At 41.0% G+C, this 26,173-nt stretch overlaps 1 protein-coding gene across 1 annotated transcript; it reads left to right on the top strand.

Annotated features, from left to right (window-relative positions):
• Positions 1 to 2,802: 2,802 nt before the first annotated feature.
• Positions 2,803 to 25,070, top strand: LOC311127567 (hippocampus abundant transcript 1 protein-like; the record flags this gene model as incomplete). The annotated part of the gene is made up of 12 exons (XM_084159383.1): positions 2,803 to 2,883; positions 4,652 to 4,750; positions 8,909 to 8,971; positions 9,385 to 9,512; positions 15,230 to 15,344; positions 15,986 to 16,204; positions 16,403 to 16,516; positions 17,014 to 17,085; positions 17,445 to 17,557; positions 17,925 to 18,022; positions 18,485 to 18,648; positions 24,817 to 25,070. The coding sequence occupies 12 exons, from the start codon at positions 2,803 to 2,805 to the stop codon at positions 25,057 to 25,059; spliced, it is 1,509 nt and encodes a 502-aa protein (XP_084015509.1). The 3' UTR covers positions 25,060 to 25,070.
• Positions 25,071 to 26,173: the final 1,103 nt, after the last annotated feature.

Here is a 26,173-nt window from a genome sequence, read left to right as displayed (position 1 = left end):
TGAATTTGCATTTTATTACCTATGATAGAAATTACAGACCTCTACATGCTTTGTAAGTAGGAAAACCTTCAAAATCGGCTGTGTATCAAATACTTGTTCTCCCCACTGTATGTCAAAGCAGTAGACTCCACACTGAAAAATATTATGTTTCTCAAATGGTTTTTCCTCAGCTCTTAAGGTTCCTTGGAGAACTCTTGCCTGATAAAGAACATTGAGTTAAGAGTGGGGTTCTTGATGTGGCATCTACGGTTCTTCAGAATTCTGAAAGGTTCTTGAAATATATGGAAGCCTGCAGATATGTCCCTTTCATAGCACACAGCAAATTGGCCAGTATAAATTAGTGTTGAATTTTCAGTGTAACAATAAATAAAAAATATCTACTTTTATTTGTCACATGCGCCGAATACAACAAGTGTAGACTTTACCGTGAAATGCTTACTTACGAGCCCTTTTCCAACAATGCAGTTAAAAAGTAAGAAAATTAACAAATACATAAAAATAAAATAGTAACACAATAAAATAACAATAACAAGGCTATATACAAGTTATATACAAGGAGTACTGGTACCGAGTCAGTGTACTGGGGTACGAGGTAGTTGGGTGGATTGATTGAGGTAATATGTACATGTAGGTTTGGTTAGGTGATTGATTGAAGTACGATGTACATGTAGGTAGGGGGTGAAAAGCAGAAAGTCTGGGTAGCCTTTTAATGAACTGTTCAGCAGTCTTATGGCTTTGGGGTAGAAGCTGTTCAGGAGCCTTTTGGTCCCAGAGTTGGTGCTCCTGTACCGCTAGCCGTGATGTAGCAGAGAGTGTTGAGTCAGGAGTTAAATGAACACTGTAAAGAGTTAAATTAACACTCACTGGTGTAAAGAACCCCAGTGTTGGTGTTAATAACCAGACGTGAACCAAAACCATGGCCATTATTATCATATTTCCCAGCATGCTCTATTGCAGGCTGATTTTTAGAATTGTTTGTTTCAATATCTATGTTTTTGCATGTATATTGATTGATTGATTAATCTTATGCTACTCAAATATATATGACATAATTATTTTTTTACTATTCCAATTTGTTACTTATTGCACCTGTTACTGAAATGGTTGTTTCAGTTTAGATGTTTAAGGTAGTCTCATATTGTTTTCTTCCCAACTCTGGCAGTCATTATTTTTAAGAGTGCGGGAAGACATTCTCCAGCCTGCAGCTTGGACACAAAAAATGCCAAGTGTTAGATAATCCAATAGGATTACACATCACTTTGCAAACCAGCATAATGTGATATTCAGGCCTGATGTGGCATGTAAACTATGAGTTTCATTTTGTTTTTTTCCCTAGCACTACACAGTTGATTCAAATAACCAACCCATCATCAAGCTTGGATTATTCAGCTGTGTAGTGCTACTGCAAAAAAACAAAATGTGCACCCTGCAGGGGGGCCCCCAATCGAGTACCCCCAACAGCACACATTTTTGTTGTAGTCCCGGACAAACATACCTGATTCAACACATTGAGGGCCTGATGATTAGCTGACAAGTTGAATCAGGTGTGCTTGTCCGGGGCTACAATAAAAATGTGTACTTTTAGGGGTACTCAAGGACCTGAGCAGGGTTTCCCAAACTCAGTCCTGGGCCCCCCCCTGCAGGGTGCACGTTTAGTTTTTTTGCAGTAGCACTACACAGCTGAATAATTCATGCTTGATGATGGGTTGGTTATTTGAATCAACTGTGTAGTGCTAGGGAAAAAAAACAAAATGTGCACCCAGGGAGGGCCCCAGGACCCAGCCTCAGGACCGAGTTTGGGAAACCCTGTTCTAGAGGATCATGTTCTCTCATGTTTCACACAAACACAAACACAAACACACAAACACACAAACAAACAAACAAACACACAAACACACAAACACACAAACAAACACACAAACACACAGTTACTTACCTGGGGCTTGGCGGTTCACCTTTCGTTTCCTTGTCAACCCAGTTTCCACTTGCTAAGGCATTCTGTCTATAGAAACAGACACAAGTGGGTCTAAATAATTTATTGTATTTGCTTTACCATAAGTATTGTGGAGGAGAAGGAATTTGCCTCAGGTGATCCTAGTAGAGTTTGCTGGCTAAGCAGTCTGCTGCACTACCTTTGCAATGCACTTAAACTAGAATGCAAGGTGATATCACACAACTATTTTTGACAGTGTATGTAAGAATAAAACAATATAATTCAATGCAGCACATTTCATACATTATATTATTTTGAATAATTGATCACAGCTCATGTTTTCTCAGAGTAGGCCTAAACTAGGTAATGTACTTTCAGCTCAATAAATGTAACCACAAATGAATGTTTTATTTGTACCAGAGGGGAGAATAAACCTTAATAGACACGTGACACGTGGTTTCCTCGTAGTCTACTGTGGCTGCAGAAAGAAGCGCTCCTTAGCCATATATCTGATCTCAGACCAGCTTTTCCAACCTTCAGCCGACATCAAGCCGATGCATACAATGACGCCATAAAACCACACACTGATCCGCAGTCAGACCTTCAGCCCCCTCTCAAATATTAAATCGCATAGTGCGCTGTCCTCCGCACAGAGAGAGATTCGAGAGGACGTGTTGACGTGTGCAATATCCATTTTGTTCATTTGCCGGTGTTGTCAATTCGGTCGGGGCTACAGGGTTATAAACACGTATTTTAATAACCGTTAGCCTTTCAAGGCTAAATCAAAAGGCATCCTGGAAGAAACGGGTGAACCGAAGATCCCTACGCAGCATGGATTCTATGTAACTCCGGCAAAATGTAATGAGGAGATGGCTCCGGGAGAGAAAGATCATCAGGGTACCAACCGTATAGTGTTGGTGAAGAAAATTATCATGAAAGATGGGCCCACGGTATGTGAATGAATCGTCTTTATTTCGGTATCCTAACAATTGTAACCGGGAATGTGTATGTAACAATGTAACCGATGTTCACATAAACCGCAAACGATGCAGCATCAGCTGTGAGGCTATGACATAAGCGGACATTATGCACTCAGCATACAGTGCACCACACGCTATTGCCAAACAGCTTTGACATGTTGATCAATTTGTTAATAGATTATCAATAGTGATAGGAGATGGTTACATCGCAATGTCTTTTGGAAGGACGCGGCCGGTAATATATCGGGGTTGCATCTTGCGGAAGGCCTAGCTGCAGATAGTTTATTGAATGAAGACCGTATAATATTGTCATGCCGCTGCCAATAGCCTACTGTATTACATAACATCCCCGGCTACCTCTCAATGCAATCTGTTTGCATGATAATTCCATAATCATATTCATAGACTGGTTCATTATCATGATAATACCTTTTGGTTTTTTAGATGCATAAGGCCTATTTGTATCTATTTTGTATAGATAATAGAGTCCAGATCCCCCTGCAATAAAAAAACAAACACTTTTATTTATTGCCGCAACCTCTATCCTTTCATGAACTGTTGGTGTTGATGATGTTGGAGGTGCTCCAGGCAGGTTGTTTGTCCCACAGTGCCCTCGGATTTAAACCTCCTCATAGGCTAAACATTAGCCAATAGCCAGCTGTTAGGACCATAGGTGTTACCATGGTGTTTCCTTGGAAAGGAAAGGTGACCTGGACCAAAAACAAAATTACAGATGGCCTAATTTAAAAATAAACAATATTCTATTATGTAATCTGAGCTATCACATCAAAGTGGATTGGGACATTCATTTTAGATCAGCGGTTTTATTTGTAGCAAACAACACAAATAAACGCTTAGGCCTAAGTCTATTTTCCACAGCATGGTAAGCAAGCAGTGATTCAATCTCCATTAGGCCTGGCTACTATGTATGTCTAATTTCTCAGTTTAGACAAGGTGATGATAACGTGATTCGCCCCTTGCATGACAGCGAGCTGAGATCACAACCACATCTCAATCTCCTCCAGTCCTCACTCACGCATACATATTACATACACACAGGAAAAACTCGGTGCACTCACTGTGAGGAATAGGGAATTGGGGGCCCCATCTCGTCTCCACTGTTATGCAACGGCCATGTCCCAAGCTTCCCAAGCTGCAGGCTGCCTCACACTGTGCTGTGAAGTAGCTAGGGGCCTGTGCTAATCTATCTATCTTTTCTATGCCATTGCCTTCCTCAAATACCACTGCTGTCTGTCCTTGCTCAGGGATGTCCTAGGAGACAATGGCCACGTGGATGTCTTCAAATAGCAAAGTGACTGATTCACCTTGACAGAGAAGCAGTGGGCTCTTTTTATTGATTATTTTGATTTGGACTCCTCTTGACCATCTCATTCAGAAAGATCTACAGTATCAGAGTGTAGATCAATAAATGGTTGCTTTAGGAAATTGTTTTCCTAATAGTGCATATTGTATGTCTGCTTCAAAAAGAATATACTGCACTTGTCAAAATAAGTCCAGGCACTCAAATATAGCAAACCCATTCACAGGGTCCTGATAATGATTTTATATGCTTTGTGATTATGGTGAAAAGGTGGTTGTTTATCATCTCAAGTGACCTTTTTGAAACGCTGTTTACATTTTTCTCACACTGTAAAAGCTGCTAATTTCCGTAGTGTATGTTTTAACATGGAATACAATATGTTCTAAAATGGCCGACTTTCTTTCCTGTGTGTTGCAGCCGGGCCAGGGCATTGGCAGACCCAGTGTCTCCCATGCTGTGGTGGTCATCTTCCTGGAGTTCTTTGCCTGGGGTCTCCTTACCACTCCAATGCTGACAGTGAGTTACATCTCTATCTGGCCTGCCTGGTTATCAGCTTATCTGTCTAATTGGTCTTTTGACCAACCAGATCAGCTTTGAAAAATATCTGACGTGAAAAGATCTGATGTGATTGGTCAAAAGACTAATTAGTGCAAAAAAGATCCGAATTAGACTGCCTCTGTAAACGCAGCCAAATTCATATGTTTTTCCATTTACACATGCAGCCTAATTCGGATCTTTTTCCACTGATTAATCAGATAAGCTCTTTTGGCAGTAATTGGGCAAAATATCAGAAATGGCCTATCTAGGTCTATCTACACCAGGGGTGTCAAACTCATTCCATGGAGGGCCTACTTTCTGCAGGTTTTTGGTTTTTCCTTTCAATTAAGACCTAGACAACCAGGTGAGGGGAGTTCTTTACTAATTAATTATCTTAATTAATCAATCAAGTACAAAGGAGGAGTAAAAACCTGCAGACACTCTGCCCTCCGTGGAATGAGTTTGACACGTGATCTACACTGAAATAAATAAAGGTTCTTAAATGGTTCTTCCTCAGCTCTTAAGGTTCCTTGAAGAACTCTTGCCAAATAAATAACATTTGAGTTAAGTGTGGTGTACTTGATGTGGCATCTACAGTTCTTCTGAATTTTAAAAGGTTCTTGAAATTTCTAGTGTTGATTCAAGAATTAAATGGATCAAAATTGGTGTTAATAACCAGAGTTTAACCAAAACCACGCCCATCATTATCATATTTCCCAGCATGATCTATTGCAGGTTATTTTATTTTTTCAATATCTATGTGTGTGTATATATATATATTATGTTGTTGTTGTACTTTTACGTGATATCCAATTGGTACTTACAGTCGTGGTATTGGTCTTCACAAAGTTTGCTGCTTCAGTGTTTTTAGATATTTTTGTCAGATGTTACTAGGGTATACTGAAGTATAATTACAAGCATTCCATAAGTGTTAAAGGCTTTTATTGACAATTACATTTAGTTTATGCAAAGAGTCAATATTTGCAGTGTTGACCCTTCTTTTTCAAGACCTCTGCAATCCGCCCTGGCATGCTGTCAATTAACTTCTGGGCCACATCCTGACTGATGACAGCCCATTCTTGCATAATCAATGCTTGGAGTTTGTCAGAATTTGTGGGTTTTTGTTTGTCCACCCGCCTCTTGAGGATTGACCACAAGTTCTCAATGGGATTAAGGTCTGGGGAGTTTCCTGGCCATGGACCCAACATTTCGATGTTTTGTTCCCCGAGCCACTTAGTTACCACTTTTGCCTTATGGCAAGGTGCTCCATCATGCTGGAAAAGGCATTGTTCGTCACCAAACTGTTCTTGGATGGTTGGGAGAAGTTGCTCTCAGAGGATGTGTTGGTACTATTCTTTATTCATGGCTGTGTTCTTAGGCAAAATTGTGAGTGAGCCCACTCCCTTGGCTGAGAAGCAACCCCACACATGAATGGTCTCAGGATGCTTTACTGTTGGCATGACACAGGACTGATGGTAGCGCTCACCTTGTCTTCTCCGGACAAGCTTTTTTCCGGATGCCCCAAACAATCGGAAAGGGGATTCATCAGAGAAAATGACTTTACCCCAGTCCTCAGCAGTCCAATCCCTGTACATTTTGCAGAATATCAGTCTGTCCCTGATGTCTTTCCTGGAGAGAAGTGGCTTCCTCGCTGCCCTTCTTGACACCAGGCCATCCTCCAAAAGTCTTCGCCTCACTGTGCGTGCAGATGCACTCACACCTGCCTGCTGCCATTCCTGAGCAAGCTTTGCACTGGTGGTGCCCCAGTCCCGCAGCTGAATCAACTTTAGGAGACGGTCCTGGCACTTGCTGGACTTTCTTGGGCGCCCTGAAGCCTTCTTCACAACAATTGAACCTCTCTCCTTGAAGTTCTTGATGATCCGATAAATGGTTGATTTAGGTGCAATCTTACTAGCAGCAATATCCTTGCCTGTGAAGCCCTTTTTGTGCAAAGCAATGATGACGGCACGTGTTTCCTTGCAGGTAACCATGGTTAACAGAGAAAGAACAATGATTTCAAGCACCACCCTCCTTTTAAAGCTTCCAGTCTGTTATTCTAACTCAATCAGCATGACAGCGTGATCTCCAGCCTTGTCCTCGTCAACACTCTCACCTGTGTTAACGAGAGAATCACTGACATGATGTCAGCTGGTCCTTTTGTGGCTGGGCTGAAATGCAGTGGAAATGTTTTTTTGGGATTAAGTTCATTTTCATGGCAAAGAGGGACTTTGCAATTAATTGCAATTCACCTGATCACTCTTCATAACATTCTGGAGTATATGCAAATTTCTGTCATAAAAACTGAGGCAGCAGACTTTGTGAAAATTAATATTTGTGTCATTCTCAACTTTTGACCACGACTGTACAGTCTTGTCCCATCGCTGCAACTCCGCTACGGACTCGGGAGAGGCTACATTCTCAGAAACATGACCCTGCTTCTTGACACACTGCTCGCTTAACCTGGAAGCCAGCCGCACCAATGTGTCAGTGGAAACACCGTCCAGCTTGCGACCGGCCTGCCACAAGGAGTCACTAGAGTGCGATGGGACAAGGAAATCCTGGCCGGCCAAACCCTCCCCTAACCCGGACGACGCTGGCCAATTGTGCTCCACCTCATGGGTCTCCCGGTCACGGCCGGCTCAAGCAGTGACGCCTCAAGCACTGCGATGCAGTGACTTACACCGCTGCGCCACTCGGGAGGCCCAATATCTATGGTTTTGCATGTACATTGATTGATTAATTCATCTCATGCTAACATACATGTTTCTAAACTATTCCAATCCGTTACTGAAATGGTTGTTCCAGTTTAGATGTTTAAGGTAGTCTCATATTTTAGTCTTCCCAACCCTGGAGGTCATACTGAATACAGGTTGTGGGTGGATAAAAAAATCCAACATTTTGGTTAGCCCCACTGTGGCTGGATTCCAATAGGAATTACACATCACTTTCCAAGCCAACATAATGTGACTTGCAGGCCTAATGTGGCCTGTAAACCAAGAGTTTCAGGCCACTGTATTAGGGTAAAACTAGGCCCTCAAAAGAAGGCCTTATAAAATATGTTTAATTGTATTTATTTTTTTAATGTAATTTTATGACAACATATTCACTTAGGATCTCAATTGGTGAAGGCCACAGGACTGAATGTATGAATACAGCCATGTCTCTGTCACTAGAAAACACAGTCATGGGTGGTAACTCTAAAACTCACCCGAAAGGCACCATGGGAAAAATAGGGCTTTAAACCCTACAGCAGGGCTATTGAATTCTGGTCCTGCATGGCCGAAACATGTCTGGTGTTGGATTTTTGTGTGGTTCTTCAAAGAACCATCCCATTTATGGATCTTCAGAGACCCTCAAATGGGTCCCCTATTGTACTTTTATTTTTAAGAGTGTAGGGCTCTTTCTAAAACAAAATGGCCTTTATTCCTCGCATCCGTCTTCTCACAATCTCTCGTGGACAGACTACGTAAACTTAAATGGTACCGTAGATCTGTCATGATACAAGAGGATGCATGAGATAACGAGCAGCATTAGTACTGTGCTTTGGACAAATCTTGATTTCGCAGGTATTATAATCTTTTGAATTTCGGAAATGGAGGGGACATTTGGCCAATAGACTTGCCTGTAACTCCGGTTCCGATCCTCGTTCTATCTCTTCTCTTAACACGTATGGACCCAGAACATAATCGAGCATCTGACCAATTAAGCAAGACTTTAGTTCTGGGTTAACTGAGATTAATCTTCTCAAAACGCATTGGGATGGAGGGACCTTGGCCCTTCCCTCCAATACAGTTGAGAAGGAGGCGAGAAAGGAGGTTATGAGGAATTACAGAAATACTAATTGAGATATAGAGAGAGACCTACAGGCTCTTTCTGACAGTCATCCTTATCTAGCTCTTATTTTGCTCTTCATCTTTCTATTCTCACCTTCTCTGTCTGTCTCCCTTCCCTATGGAATGGTCTAGTAAAACGCACCTGTGTTTTTGTGGTGTTGTTTTTTAGGGTAGATTTCTTGGCTTGTTAAAATGCTTATGTGTGTGTGTGTGTGTGTGTGTGTGACTGTTATGGTTTCTTGGCAGCCTTTCTGTGGAACAGCCCTGTTAAAGATGGTTTTGGTTTTTCTGTGGTTCTTTGCAGGTTTTACATGAAACTTTTCCACAACACACGTTTCTGATGAATGGCCTCATTCAAGGGGTGAAGGTAAGATATCAGACTTAGAAATAACTAAATACTAACAGTTTTGTTTAGCAAAGACTACAAACAGTATATCTTCCAAAACATAAACCAATTATGTCATTTATTGATCACTGCTATGCTACAGAGGACCCATCCATAGAGTTGCATCCCTGAGCGATTGAACAAATGCAGCACACTAAACTGTATTCTGTGTACTCTAGCTCATCTTTTTTCAGTATCTTATTTCATAATAAGTGCATGTTTATTATAGGTAATTTCAGGATACCGTAGAGCAGCCATTTTCGTGCTGCTACTTGATTGTAATCAAGCTCACTCTCATTTCCACTAAAGATGAATGAGGCTTCTCATTATGGGTTCCCGGTAACCATGACATTTTTAACAGACACTCCTCCCCTCTTCACCCTCCTCCTCAACAGGGTCTTCTGTCCTTCATGAGTGCCCCTCTGATTGGTGCCTTGTCAGACGTGTGGGGCAGACGGTCCTTCCTACTGGTCACTGTGTTCTTCACCTGCGCCCCCATCCCGCTTATGAGACTCAGTCCCTGGTAAGACCGCCCGTTTCTGCTGGCCAAGGAAAAAACACTTTTGTGATTTGGTTTAGTATTCATTGTGTATTTGATTAGAATTAAACAATACGCACATTTAAACATGAAATCTACACTCTTAAAAGTAAAAACATATAGGGTTTTTCGGTTTGTCCCCATAGGGGAACCCTTTTTGGTACTACCTAGAACCCTCTTTGAAGGTTTCCGCCTAGAACCCTCTATGAAGGGTTCTACCAAGAACCCTTTTATCCTCTAAAGATTCTCCCTAGAAATCTTGATGAAAGGTACCACCGAGAGCCCTTTTATGTTTGAAGGGTTCTTCCTAGAACCCTCTATGAGCACTTCCACCAGCCATATTAGCCTTTAAAGTTAAAGTCTTTAGGACAATACATTACATATATCAAAAGCCCTATCTTTGAGGGCCTAGGTATACCCTGACACTGGTGTTAGGAAACTCCTTGTTTACAGGCCACATCAGGCTTGCAAATCACATTATGCTCACTTGCAAAGTGATGTGTAATTCCTGTTGAAATCCAGCCAGAGTTAGGATATCTCACAACTGAAACTTTTGATGACCCTCAATCTTTAGTGATGGGGTAAACTAAGCTTCTTGAAGCATTGAGGCTATCCAGCCAATTGTGTGTCGAAAATAGGTTCATTACTCAAGCCTTTGATCAACAAAGTGTACACTAGTGGCACCTGCTGGTCAAAAGAATTTAGAGCAGCCAAATTATTATATATGACGTCCCACACACCGTAGCGTGTACGCAGGGTACCCTTGCACTTGCGTTTTGGTACACTATAAGTACATTAATTTCCAATGGAACGCTGCGTTTGCCTTGCAGCATTGCTTTGCAGAGGTAGTTGCACTGTGTTCTGTGTGGTACATACACTGCTCAAAAAACTAAAGGGAACAGTAAAATAACACATCCTAGATCTGAATGAATGAAATAATCTTATTAAATACTTTTTTCTTTACATAGTTGAATGTGCTGACAACAAAATCACACAAAAATTATCAATGGAAATCAAATTTATCAACCCATGGAGGTCAGGATTTGGAGTCACCCTCAAAATTAAAGTGGAAAACCACACTACAGGCTGATTCAACTTTGATGTAATGTCCTTAAAACAAGTCAAAATGAGGCTCAGTAGTGTGTGTGGCCTCCACGTGCCTGTATGACCTCCCTACAACGCCTGGGCATGCTCCTGATGAGGTGGCGGATGGTCTCCTGAGGGATCTCCTCCCAGACCTGGACTAAAGCATCCGCCAACTCCTGGACAGTCTGTGGTGCAACGTGGCGTTGGTGGAGCGAGACATGATGTCCCAGATGTGCTCAATTGGATTCAGGTCTGAGGAACGGGCGGGCCAGTCCATAGCATCAATGCCTTCCTCTTGCAGGAACTGCTGACACACTCCAGCCACATGAGGTCTAGCATTGTCTTTCATTAGGAGGAACCCAGGGCCAACCACACCAGTCTGAGGATCTCATCTCGGTACCTAATGGCAGTCAGGTTACCTCTGGCGAGCACATGGAGGGCTGTGCGGCCCCCCAAAGAAATGCCACCCCACACCATGACTGACCCACCGCCAAACCGATCATGCTGGAGGATGTTGCAGGCAGCAGAACGTTCTCCACGGCGTCTCCAGACTCTGTCACGTCTGTCACATGTGCTCAGTGTGAACCTGCTTTCATCTGTGAAGAGCACAGGGCGCCAGTGGGGAATTTGCCAATCTTGGTGTTCTCTGACAGATGCCAAACATCCTGCACAGTGTTGGGTTGTAAGCACAACCCCCACCTGTGGACGTCGGGCCCTCATACCACCCTCATGGAGTCTGTTTCTGACCGTTTGAGCAGACACATGCACATTTGTGGCCTGCTGGAGGTCATTTTGCAGGGCTCTGGCAGTGCTCCTCCTTGCACAAAGGCGGAGGTAGCAGTCCTGCTGCTGGGTTGTTGCCTTCCTACGGTCTCCTCCACGTCTCCTGATGTACTGGCCTGTCTCCTGGTAGCGCCTCCATGCTCTGGACACTACGCTGACAGACACAGCAAACCTTCTTGCCACAGCTCGCATTGATGTGCCATCCTGGATGAGCTGCACTACCTGAGCCACTTGTGTGGGTTGTAGACTCTGTCTCATGTTACCACTAGAGTGAAAGCACCGCCAGCATTCAAAAGTGACCAAAACATCAGCCAGGAAGCATAGGAACTGAGAAGTGGTCTGTAGCAGAAGGTGAATGTTGAGCTTTTGTTGCACACATATCTAGCTGGTGCTGCATACTTTTTTGCGCATTACACAGTCGGTGTGTTCAAAGCGTTAATGTCTTCTACCGAAACCAATACCAAACCAATCAGGTGGTTGTTTGAAAAATTGATACAGGCACTTCGAAGTAAACTCCTTAACAATTTCGACGCATGTCTGGCGCACCGTTCTCAAATGTAATATCACTAGCAATCTGCATTCAGAATGACTGCAAATGTAGGGAAGAGACTACCTAAATCCTCTAAACTGGAACAATCATCTCAGTAACGGGTACAATAAATCCAACTACTAACAGATTGGATTAGTTTATGAAAAAGCATGTTATCGGTTTAGCATAAGATTAATCAACCATTCAATGTACATGCAAAAACACAGATATTGATACAAACAATTCTGAAAATCTACCTGCAATAGAGCATGCTGGGAAATATGATAATGATGGGCATGGTTTTGAGTCTTTTACTCTAGTAAAAATAACACAATCACTCGACTGGTTATTAAAACATTCTCACGCCTATCTTTTTAAATTGATCAGATTACTCAAACTCCTGATGTTAGTCTAAACACTGAGGTAAACACTAATGCTTTGGCAGTATTTAAAGTTGAACTGACAGCGTTTTAACTACTTTGCAGATATGAAACAGACAATCATAATATCAATCAAAAATATAAAATTCCCAGTTTATACTTCAAACCAACTTTATAAGAGGTTTTAAAGATAGGTTCTATTTGACTCAACATTCCATGATGTACAGTAAGGCATTGTTGGCAGAATATATGGATGTAGTTCAATGCATTATTCATATAATTCACCAATACATTTCTTGGTAGTCCCCAAAATATTGCTATCAGGTTGTAAATATCGCTGACCTGGTACATATTCTGCTGCCGCCACCCATTCGGGATGCACCGTTTAAATTTTTAACGACTGTAACTAAGGCTGGGAATGTCAATACAATCAAACTAGCAAGGGTAATGATCACAAGTCAGTCATAACGTGGCTAACACAAGGCCTGTGGGCCAAATAGGACACACAAGCGAGTGTAAATGAGTCAAGAGTTGAGTCATCTACTTTATGAAATTACAGCCTGATGCGCTCGCATTGTTAATTAAACTTAAACTGCGCTGCTTTCGTGTGTCCCGTTTACATCGCGCAGCCGTGGGAAAGTGTACAGACACATGCCACAGTCCTAGCTAGGCTACTAAAATGTTGCAGTCTGGCTTCGGTTTTTAAAAGTTTGACAATGATTAACCAAAAAACAAAACCTGCAACAAAACACCATGCAAAAGAGAAAAATGAAAGCCAATTACAGCAACATTTGAGCAGTAGCCTAGGTTGGCTACTCAACTACAATACATTTTGAGTGCACCATACAGCAATGCTGCATTGAACCGCACTGGTGATCCATTAAGTGCAAAAAAATAAGCAAACATGTTTTAAGTTGAAATGTTACAACAACCTATAGCAAAGCTTTTGTTATTTTAAGTTATTAAATACTTTTTGATTAGGGTCGCAGCATATAATGCACATCTGCAAGCATAGCAGCACAGGCTGCAACATTTTCAAAAAAACAGTTTTTGCTTTGTCATTATGGGGTATGGGGTATTGTGTGTAGATTGATGAGGGGGAAAAAACTATTTAATCCATTTTAGAATAAGGCTGCAACATAACAACATGTGGAAAATGTCAAGGGGTCTGAATACTTTCCGAATGCACTGTAAGTGGACATTATAAAGGGCCATATTTTTTCTAATAAAACAATGGCCAGTTTGAGTCACAGTTGCATGTTTTTTTTGTAAAAACAAATAGGCTATGTCTGGCCCGCAAATTAGTTGTTTTTTCAATATGGGCCTTGCGCTTATTGAGTTTGACACCCCTGGGCTAGCGTATCTATTTATGTAATTAACTATTTATTTAGCAAGCTAAAAACACAAAGCCTAACATTAGCTAGCTAGCTGCTGGGAGGATGTCGTGTCATTGGAGGAGTGGGTTAGTGACTGACTTTTTCCCCTCATATCGTTTTTCTTTGGCTACATCTAGAGATGCTGCAGGTGTCATTTGGTTAGCTAGCAAGAAATGTGAAACACTTTGCTAGTTGTTATACACAGTTAACATATCTCTTAGTTGTATTTGGCATTGATCAAATGGGCGGGGAGGCAGGCAAGTTCCCATTCAGTTGTCAAAATGTGCGTTGGGACAAGCGTGCATTGGCAGGCAAGCTGCAAAAGGATGAGCAGGCTACTATTCCCCATCGTTTATCAGTGCAATTTTGAAGGCCAACTAGCAGAAAAAGTTTAAGAGGGTTTATCTAATGTTCCTTCGTTAGATTTTAGCTTATCTCGCTCTAGCTAGCATTAGTTGTTGATCTTGTTGTTGTTGATGTGCATAGGCAACTGAGGGAGAGAACATACCTTTTCATGGTTGTTTGAGAAATAGGATTTTAAAGTTCCCAAATGTATTTACATATTTGCAGAAATCCATTCAGGTGTATTGTGTGGCTTTTGGCGAATGCGTTCTAATGATCTAAAGTGGCACTCTTGCTACTACCTGTAAACACACAGTCCAGTTCAAAGTGAATGATGGCAGGCCCGTGTGGCAAATGGCTTATTTGCATATAGGCCTACTGTAGCTCTGATTGGCTATGGCGCACCTGTCTGCTTAGACTCCAGTCCTGGACAGGACAGATGTTGTTATTTGGTTTTATTTACTGCAGTGTCTATTAATTGTCCAAACGCACGGCCGCTTTCCCACTCTATATTGCTATAGAATTTTCACAAATGCCTTACTATACATCATTCCTAAACATTCTATGTATTTACGAAAACATGAAAATAGATATCTAAGTGCTTGTCAGAAAATGTAAAAAAAAAGATGTCATTCTTCCTGGGGAAGCAAAAAATGCTGTCAGTTCCACTTTAAAAGAAATAAAAAAAAGTTACAATAGAAAAAGCTTATTCAGATTCAGAAGGGTTCTACAGTCTTGCCTTCCAAAGACTCTTTCTTGCCTTCCAAAGAATCATCAAAGAACCCTTCTTCCAAAAATGGTTCTTAGGACATGAAAGGTTCTAGGTAGAACCCTTTGCCTTACAAAGAAACCTTGTCTTCCAAAAGGGATCTTCAGATGGTAGAACCCAATCCTTCCGCAAATAACCTTTTTGGAACCCTTTTGTCTAAGAGTGTGGTCTTTGTCCAAATGTAAAAGTGCTGTTTTAAATGAAAATACTATATTATCCCTCCTATGCACACACCACAATATAGTTAGTTGTCTGTTTTACCAATTTTAGTCAGAATTTGTAATTGGTAAACACTTTAAGACTGTCAAGTAATTTGTCACAGAATGTCTATCTTTAGAGTCTGAAGGAGTATTTGTACATGATGTGAAATGCACTTGCTTGAATGTGACTGACTGGCAGTTTGAGAAGAGTCTAACTGACAATTTTCCCTCCCTCAGGTGGTACTTTGCAGCGATTTCCATGTCAGGGGCTTTCTCTGTCACCTTCTCTGTCATCTTCGCTTATGTCGCTGATGTCACGGAGGAGCATGAGAGAAGCACAGCATATGGACTGGTAAAAAGTTATTTTTATTATGATGTCCAGTATCTTTCTCATTTGATTCCCATGTTGATTTGGGGTAGAGGAGAATTTTATCTTTCCATCTTTCCAATTCTATCTGACAATTATGTGGGTAAAGATCAAGTTCTGTAATTCTATATGGGTTATGCAATGTGCTCTTTTGTGCTTAGAATAGATGTTGGTAGTGTCATGTTCCTGCAAGCCTTCACACAGTGGTTTTCATATCTCATACAGTTGTGTCATGATGGGTCCCTTGAGGTCACAGCATGCAGTAAATCAAATCAAATCAACGTTTATTTGTCGTGTACACAGATTAGCAGATGTTAGGTGGAGCCAAATGCTTGTAGTATAGCATATCCCATTGAATTCTTCAATCCTTTTATCTTTGTATTTTGAACTACATTTCCTTTGTAGCTTAACCACTTGTGAAATGTGAAAAATGGCTGCATCCCTGACAATTGGGTCGTTGACAGCTATTGGCTCCAATACAATAAAAAAAACACACAACACAAAACACACAACAGGACTTCATGAAAAACAGTTACAATTGTCACTGAGTGGATATCATGATTAAATATAAACTGACCTGGAAACAACTTTAGTTCCAAACACACGTTCTCCTCCTGTGTCCCTAGGTGTCGGCTACGTTTGCAGCCAGCCTGGTGACGAGTCCAGCCATCGGGGCGTACCTGTCCGCGTGTTACGGTGACAACCTGGTGGTGTTGGTGGCTACACTGGTTGCACTGGCAGACATCTGTTTCATCCTGCTGGCCGTGCCAGAGTCCCTTCCGGAGAAGATGAGGCTCAACACCTGGGGAGCACCCATCACCTGGGAGCAAGCCGACCCATTCCAGGTGAGTGCTATGCCATGCCATGCCATGCCATGCCATGCTGAGTAGGCTACATCAGCTAATGGTTTCATCAGTGTCAGTGTCCTTTTTTTAAAGACTTTGGAGTCTCTCTGTTGTTTAAAATACTTTGGTGTCTCTGTTGTTTAAAATACTTTGGTGTCTCTCTGTTGTTTAAAATACTTTGGTGTCTCATGTTTGCAGTCAATGAGGAAAGTGGGGAAGGATCCCACGGTTCTTCTCATCTGTATAACAGTGTTCCTGTCCTACCTACCTGAAGCTGGCCAATACTCCAGCTTTTTTCTCTACCTTAGACAGGTAAATATCCAGCTTGTCCTGTATCTTAGACAGGACAACTCCTCTACATTTACCTGAACCATCTGGCAGTAAACTTGAGATTCAATTCAATACAACTTTATTTATCCCCTTAGGGGCAATTAAGAAAACCATGCCAGATTGCAAATGATAACATCATCTACATAAAATACAAGTACAACAAACAACAAGTTATTTCAGCACACAGTGTTGTTTACCTCCGGTTCAGTTCATTTTAGTTCGGTGACTATAATTATAGAGATGGTGTTCTTTCGCTGTTCTTTTTAGATCCACTTGTACAACTCTCTCTCCATTGAGCACAGTCAAGTGCTAGTCATTTAGCATAGTGGCGTTACTTTGCCTTGGACCATTGGAGCAAAGAGAGAAAGAGAGAGGCTAATGCTGTTTTATGTTTTCTCTCTCTCCATCTTTGGCTCTGTTTCTTTCTTTCTTTCTTTTTCTCTCTGTCTCTCTGTCTCTCTCTCTCTATCCCCACTCAGGTCATTAACTTTTCATCGGCAACGATCGCAGTGTTCATCGGGGTGGTTGGAATCCTCTCCATCATAGCCCAGGTACGTATCTGACGCAATGGTGACCGTCTGCTACTCCATTTAACTGTGTCTGTGGGGAACTGCAATGTGTTAACGAACAATCATGTCCTTTGGAATGTATTTAATCTAGCTCCACATTTAGATCTAAATCATGTCGACATAGCCTTAGCCTGCCCGTTCTATCCTACTTAAAAGAAAAGCATTCTAAAGTAATGTAGCAAATCGTGTAATTCCTATGCATACAATATTTCTGAAGAATGTGCCTACAATACATATGAAATAAATTAGCAATCTGTAAAGCACTTATGACAACTTCTGATATAAAATGGGCATTATAAATACATTTGTTTGATTGGTTAATTGATTAATTGTTGTTGCAGACACTTATCCTGACAGTCTTGATGAGAACGATCGGAAACAAGAACACAGTTCTACTGGGCCTGGGCTTCCAGATTCTACAGCTGGCCTGGTACGGCTTTGGATCAGAACCATGGTGGGTCACCTTTAACTCTATGTTCACTGTGGTTAGTGGAGTATGATCTACAGAGCTGTCCTACATAAAGTTAGCAAACAGATTTGTTTTTCTATTGACTAAGAAATGTATTACATGTAAAATCTGTACGTTTATGTAGCTACTGGTATATCTTTCTCCCTCATCTCAGAATCGATCTAAAATGAAAAGAGAAGGTGGATCGGGAATCGATTTTGTCAAAGATCATTGAGCATGCTCAGCAGGGCTGGTCCTGAGTGTGGGACTCCTTAGAGTGGGTCCATTTAGCTAAGTGATGTCTCAGACTGTATGTGTCTGGAGCTAACCACTGTCTCCTCTGTGTCTCTTTCTCTTTCGCTGTGGTTTTTAGGATGATGTGGGCTGCGGGTGCAGTAGCAGCCATGTCTAGTATCACCTTTCCTGCAGTGAGCGCCCTGGTGTCTCACAGCGCAGACCCAGATAAGCAGGGTAAGACATTCCCCTTATTTCCCTTTACTGTATGTAATCTATCCATTTGTCATGCTCTAAGGCATTCCCTTTTTTCCTTCATGTAATCTATCCATTCATCCTGTTCTCTACGGTACTACCTTTCCACCTCCGTAGTCCTTTTGAAAGTGAATAAATGTGTATATTTTTAAATACATTTTTTACTAACATTTTCCATTAAGACACATCACAGCATACAAATGCATGGATGTTTTTAACTTTGACTATTTTGTTTCATAGCAGACCTATCCTGTTAACATTTGAATTTGTTTTTATAATAGACTTTTATCAGAAACAGACCCTCATGGATGTTTATGTATATGGTGTGTTTTCTGTGATGTCATGCTGTTTATGTGTTCTGCCCAGGAACCGCAGATGGTCTATGTAGCTACATGTGGTACACATCGTTCCTGACAAATAAACTAATAACCTTTCTCTCCTCAGGTCTGGTGCAAGGAATGATCACTGGAATCCGGGGCCTGTGTAACGGTCTGGGCCCTGCGCTGTATGGCCTTATCTTCTTCATGTTCAACGTAGAGCTGAACACCATTGACCCCATCCAGGGAGAATACCCCATCGACCCTATACCTATAAACCCACCGGCTGAGGTAAATGAATTACTATCTAACACCAATATAACATTCTCATTCTGCCTCTAGGGCCAGCCAGACTAGCCGTATACATCTCTCTTCTTTAGCTTTAAAACATATTTATTCCTAAGTAAGCGCTTGCAATCTTTATGTAGCTGTAATCCTGTATCTTTCTGTTTCTTTATTCAGAGATGGGTGGTATTATTTGTGTTATATGAATGTGAGATCAAGTTCCTACAGAAAAATAAGTTATATATGAAGTGTTTGATTCCAAAACACGATAAATTGCAATTTTGAAATGAAATTGCTCATGGGTCCGTTTCTGAAATGAATGCTCAGGGATCCCTTTCTATGTGTATGAATTATGGCTGTTTTCATACTTTTAAAACATTTACTTTAGATGTTCTTTAAAATTTTTTTTTTTTTGCTAAACGCAATATGCGACACACTTGTTTCATACCAAAACGTGCTATATCCAGAGCCATGTGTATAGAGAGTTGGGACATTGGGTTTTCTGCATTATGATGCATTTACATGACACTACAAAATTATATGGCAGCCATGTTACCACCCGATTATCATTACACAGGGAATATTTTAAAAATGCTATGTTACTGAATGTCTAGAATTAGAACAATATTCAAAATTCTAAAAGTTGGCCCAACTCTAAATACAGTGCCTTCAGAAAGTATTCATACCCCTTGACTTATTCCACATTTTGTTGTGTTAAAGCCTGAATTCAAAATTCATTAAATAAATACAAAATCTCACCCATCTAAACACATACCTCATAATGACAAAGTGAACATATGTTTTTGAAATGTTTTCAGATTGATTGAAAATGAAATACAAAAATATCTAATTTACATAAGTATTCACACCCCTGAGTCAATACATTGTAGAAGCACCTTCGGCAGTGATTACAGCTTTGAGTCTTTCTGGGTAAGTCTCTAATTTAAAAAATATATATATATTTCACCTTTATTTAACCAGGTAAGCCAGTTGAGAACAAGTTCTCATTTACAACTGCGACCTGGCCAAGATAAAGCAAAGCAGTGCGATAAAAACAACAACAACACAGAGTTACATATGGGATAAACAAAACGTACAGTCAATAACACAATAGAAAATCTATATACAGTGTGTGCAAATGTAGTAAGTTATGGCGGTAAGGCAATAAATAGGCCATAGTGCAAAATAATTACAATTGAGTATTAACACTGGAATGATAGATGTGCAGAAGATGATGTGCAAATAGAGATAGTGGGGTGCAAATGAGCAAAATAAATAACAATATGGGGATGAGGTAGTTGGGTGAGCTAATTACAGATGGGCTGTGTACAGGTGCAGTGATCGGTAAGCTGCTCTGACAACTGATGCTTAAAGTTAGTGAGGGAGATAAGAGTCTCCAGCGTCAGAGATTTTTGCAGTTTGTTCCAGTCATTGGCAGCAGAGAACTGGAAGGAATGGCGGCCAAAGGAGGTGTTTGCTTTGGGGATGACCAGTGAGATACAGTGGGGAGAACAAGTATTTGATACACTGCCGATTTTGCAGGTTTTCCTACTTACAAAGCATGTAGAGGTCTGTAATGTTTATCATAGGTACACTTCAACTGTGAGAGACGGAATCTAAAACAAAAATCCAGAAAATCACATTCTTACGAATTCTGCGTTAACGTGACCCCTAAGTTTAACTTGCTATCTAAGTAAGTTACTTAATTAATATGGTGACGGGGCATCATATTGTGTAAGTTTTCTGCCGTGTTTGAGAAGTCAAAGCCCTTTGGATGAGTTATCTGAACATCTGCCACTACTATCTTTTGATTTCCTTGCGTTTTTCTCCTCCGTTCTCGGCCCGTCTGCTCCTCCCCCATCTTCGCAGAGCAGGCAGGCCCTTTTCCCTAACGACTCCAGACAGACACAGTGTGTACACAAACTTTTGTTAATTTGCACAATGTCTCTCATTCACATTCGCTTGTAAATGTCCAAACTCACCAGTTAGCATATTTAGCTAGCAGCCTCCATGGAAATCCGCTATTACCTGTGCTAATTTTGTTAGCATTCTGGTAACAGATGCCCAATGGTCTTTTTTGCGTTTTTTTGGTCGCACCCTTGTGTACTAAACCGGTAATACCGTAAATCCCGTAATGATCATATGAAAATCTGGAAACTGCCCAACCCTACTGTAGAAGCTTCCTTCTTTTCACCCTGTCAGTTAGGATAGTATTGTGGAGTAACTACAATGTCGAGTTTTCTCCTATCACTGTAACTGTTCTAAAGTCACCATTGGCCTCATGGTGAAATCCCTGCGCGTTTTCCTTCCTCTCCTTCAACTGAGTTAGGAAGGATGCGTGCATCATTATGACTTGGTGTATTGATACACCATCAAAAGTGTAATTAATAACTTCACCATGCTCAAAGGGATATTCAATGTGTGCTTTTTTTTATTTGTACCCATCTACCAATAGGTGCCCCTCTTTGCGAGGCATTGGAAAACTTCCCTGATCTGTGTTTGAAATTCACTGCTCGACTGACGGACCTTACAGATAATTGTATGTGTGGGGTATAGAGATGAGGTAGTCATTCAAAATTCATGTTAAACTATATTATTGCACAGAGTGAGTCAATGCAACTTATTATGTGACTTGTTAAGCAAGTTTTTACTCCTGAACTTATTTAAGCTTGCCATAACAAAGGGGTTGAATACTTATTGACTCAAGCTTTTCATGTAAAATTAATTTGTAAACATTTCTAGAAACATAATTCCACTTTGACATTATGAGGTGTTGTGTGTAGGCCAGTGAAAAGTAGGTGCTGTAACACAACAAAATGTGCAAAAAGTCAAGGGTTGTAAGTTAGTGTTGCGCGGGTCAGCTATTTGTTCACCCGCACCCGCCCGCAATTGCTAATAACCCATCTGCAACCACCCAACTATATGTGATAAAGTGAAAATCTGAGGCCCGCACCCAACCCTAACCCGCAAATATAGAAAATGCACTATAGGCTACAGTCAAAGATGGCAGAAAGATTTTCTTGACAGGGGGTGCAGGATTTTTTTGTTGCCTGATTTAGATGCGTTTCAGTTTATAATTTCTGACATTTTGGTAGGCTATTTTTTTGTAAACTTGTTTATAATTAGATACATGTAGCTTCTTTTTTGTCATTATATGTTGCCCTAGAAGACTAAATAAAAAAAGAGGGAAAGATTTTCTGTGCAAAATGTCCAAATGACATTAGTTTCACAGAAAGCTGTGAAAAGACCCAATGTGTTTTTGATAAGATTTCAGTTAGTCTTCGATGCATATTTTATGTGGTTGAAATACTATAAGCTTTTATGATGAAGACAGCACCTCTACAGATGGTATCTAACTGAGCATTGCATTCTCTCAAGATGCAGAAATAAATAAATCATATTTCTCCACTCCTGTTCCCAAGTCCAAATTTAGCCTACATTGGTGTATAATTTTACTGCAAGAAATACTTAATTCTGCAGGAGTTATTATTAAGGCTATGTGAGAGGTTATAGACCTACAGTCATGTCCAGATTTCAGTTCCCTTGACATGCCATAGGCCTATTTGAAGTCCCCATCTTGAGACAGTCGAATTTGTATAGCGCCTCAATTATCACAATTATCACACATAATATAGCCGGCACTGCTATCATCCTCTTTTACCACTTTACCAAATATGGCCCTCCCTTCTCTTTATTTTCAACTCTTCTTTCGCCCTTCAGCCACACAATATTTAATTACCCTAAACCCGTCCGGCCCGCGGATATATAACCGCGGGGACTGCGGGTTATGAGTCAACCCGCGCATCACTAGTGTGAATACTTTCTGAAGGCACTGTACTGTATATGGCTCTCGCTATATCCACTGTCCAGTTGCATGGAACATTACATATGGTTTTTGCCGCTGGCGCAAAAATGAATAATTTACTGAATCATTTCCATTATATTTGTCTGTTCATTTGTACGGTAGGTTTCTCTAAATAATTTTTCCACACTTTGGAACGTAATTAAAACCTTATCTTATTAATTTAGGCTAACCCCTGGCTTAGTCAGCCAGATGCAGTGATAGATAGCTGTCACTCTCAGCTGTTTGCACGTTGGCTACCTAGCGTTATGTTAGCTTTGAACTCTTGAGTGTCATGGACCTTTTGATTACTATGGATCCCTTCAACAGTTTTTGGAGTCTGTGAAATCTATTACTGTTGGCCGAAAGATAACTTTCTAAACATGCTCATAAAAAGGAGAGAGCCAAGATCTAATGACGGGAAACACTGCAAATAGCGGGCTGTGTCACTCCGACAATAAGAATCAATCCATCCTTGAACGGCAAATTAATTGCGTCCTTATTATTCCTTAAATCCTTCCCTAAAGAGTATATAATAAAACTCAAAAAGCTTCCTATCATTTATCCTAACAGAAAACCCCATAAAACTCCCATAACATTTTTCAAAAAATTGCTTAAATGTCCAAAAAGAAAACACACATTGTATACACTGTTCACCCTCTGGATACAATAAATCGGCTATGTGATAGGCTTTTTGCACAATATTGTTTAAACAAATTGATTATTTTATATTTCATGAACAGTCAAAACCATGTTTTTCATGAAATTGGATGATATTTGGAAGATACCAGATCAAAGTATGATGACCAAAGTATGAAAAATGGCTGTTGCTTCTACATTGATCAAATTTGATCATAAAGTTACTGGTTCCCTCCCCCATGTCAAACTCTTGGATTCAGGAGGCGGGATTATTAAGGAGATAGGGTGACATCACCCTAACTCTCATTTTAATACACCAATGGTAACATGATATTCTTTTACTTAATTTAAATAAGTATTTGGCGTGTTTGCTGAAGGGCGTGGTTTATATAGTTAGATAGCTACTCTACTGGTGCCAAAATTTGACTGTAGGGTGTCAGCAAATATAATTAAAAGTTTGCCCTGTTCATCTATGGCAAAGATGCATATGTCTCCCCTTTTCATCTGTGTCTGGTGTTAGCTAGTTACTGGGTAGCTAGGTCTTCAGCCTGCATGGAACAAAAGGGGGGGAAGGGTTGTTTAAAACTCTGACGCAGATGCAATTTCAATGTTGTTTGAGTTGGTTTGTGTATCACCAAATTAGCTTGAGATGATTTTACTGCAACACCACTCACTGCATCCAAGTTCCTTGACATAGGCGTTTCAAAGAGCTGTCGGTCAAGACAAGCTCATGAATATAACCTCCCCGCCCACTGAGCCTGTCTTTTCAAACTTCCTGCTAGTTAGCCATGAGAGAAAAACTACTTTTTCTCAGTTTGAACATTTCTATCCCCCAAAAATATTATGGGTGATATTTTAGTCACTCAAAAGCAATTTTACATGGGAATCAGAATTGCTGTTTGGGATCTTTTAATATTTATTTATGTATAGATAGGCCTACTTTATTACATGTAACTGTTTAAAACCCAATCGGGAGTTCTGTTGTTTGGGTTGGATATATAGCGTTTTGCCACTCTAAAATAAAATGAAACATTAAGAACACCCCCTTGCCCTCAGAACAGCCTCAATTCGTCGGGGCATGGACTCTACAAGTTGTCAAAAGCGTTCCACAGGGATGCTGGCCCATGTTGACTCCAATGCTTCCCACAGTTGTGTGAAGTTGGCTGGATGTCCTTTGGGTAGTGCACCATTCATGATACAAACGAGAAACTGTTGAGCGTGAAACCCAGCGGCGTCCAGTTCTTGACACAAACCAGTGCGCCTGGCACCTACCACCATACCCCATTCAAAGGCACTTAAATCTTTGTCTTGCGCATTCACCATCTGAATGGGACATATACACAATCAATGTATCAACTGTCTCAAGGCTTAAAAATACGTATTTAAACCATCTCCTCCCCTTCATCTCCACTGATTGAAGTGAATTTAACAAGTGACATCAATAAGGGATCATAGCTTTCACCTTGATTTACCTGGTCATTGTATGTCATTGAGCGGGTGTTCTTAATGTTTTGTACACTCAGTGTATTTCAAACAAAATCATGTCTGGGTTTTCATGAAAAAATTATAGCTCTAGCTCTTTCACAAGATCTGTTTTTAATTCATGTCCATTTACCAACATTTCTGAAAATGGATATATCGCGTTTTGGAATAAAACTCTTCATATCTATACTACCCTGTCTCTCTCCATAAAGAAATCCCTGATCCCCGGCCCTCCCTTCCTCCTGGGCTCGTGCACGGTTGTCGTGGCGTTCCTGGTAGCCTTGTTTATCCCTGAACACACTGAGCCTCCAGTTGTGACCTGTGCCGACACCAAGGAAACCTCCATGCTAGCCGGTGTGCACATCAACACCCTGTTACCGGGCAGCGACGAGGACACGCAAGTGCCGACCAGCGACGAGGACTTTGAGCCCCTGCTTCAGGACAGCATCGTGTGACAGAAGGAGGGCAGCAGGCAGCTTTGGTATTGTTACACCCAGCTACAGGAACTACCCCAACACGCCACTTATGTAGCCTATCTATCCCCAATGGAGGAGGAGAGAATGAAAGGGGGATGGGGATGGGACAGGGGCCTAGCAAACTAAGCTCAATCTTGTGTGCAACTCTGCACCGCACGACCAACCATTAATTCCCTGGTCTACGCCCCTGTCCCCGCCCTTACTCCATAGGAACTAGTATTTATTTATTTAAGAGGATTTGATATGCTGTTTATGATGTTGTGATCTTTCAGGGGATGGTTACCCCAGTGTTTTTAGTTTTTCACCTATAGGACTCTGGACCTTGTTTTGCTATAAGAGTCTGAAGGGAGAGATAGTGGATCCAGCGGGCAAAACTGGTTACTGGTTATAATCTGGTTGTAATGATGCCATTTCAACCAGCTTTGCCCGCTGGGGAGATTGAGTGAGTTATTTTTTTTAACAAGATGTTTAATGGAGGTAGAAGGGAAAGAGCTTGCTATGCCCTGCATTTTATTGCTTCAACGCATTTTCAAACTCAGCTGCGCAGCATTTCAATACAAGAAGAAGATCTGTGCCAGTAGTCAACAACACTTAACATATTTACTTTAGAAGACTGTTCATAGAGGAACTCTGTCACTATGAGCAGCCATAAGATTACGACATAATAAAAGGGATGAGATATTTGTCCAATATTTCATGGGATCTTCTGTTCACAAGCCTTACAATAACTCACATTATTCAGAAAGCACTTATCATATCATTGTCTTATAAGGGGTGGGGAGGCATGAGGGAATAAGATGGTAGGGGAGTAGGAAGATGAGATCTTGGTGTGATTTTTTTACTCCAAGATCTCATAACTCCTCACACTTTATTGTGCAGAGTTTTGGTACTTGAACCACTGGTCCTAGAGAAACTGCTAAAAGTGTTACTGTATGGTGAGAATATGGAACTATGTAGGATATTTACTGGATGTGGCCTCATGTCAGTAGGAGGCAGAATTGAGGTGTTAATGATGCCATAATCATTGCTGAGCTTTATGGTTTCATGCAGTGCCCTGCGGTTTCTGTTCAGTCTGTGAAATCCTGATTGTTAC

The sequence above is a fragment of the Coregonus lavaretus genome (genome assembly GCF_964263955.1).
Source record: "Coregonus lavaretus genome assembly, chromosome: 4".
NCBI classification, from domain to species: domain Eukaryota; kingdom Metazoa; phylum Chordata; class Actinopteri; order Salmoniformes; family Salmonidae; genus Coregonus; species Coregonus lavaretus.
Note: the sequence above shows the minus strand (reverse complement) of the source record. Positions and strands in the feature narration are given on the sequence as shown.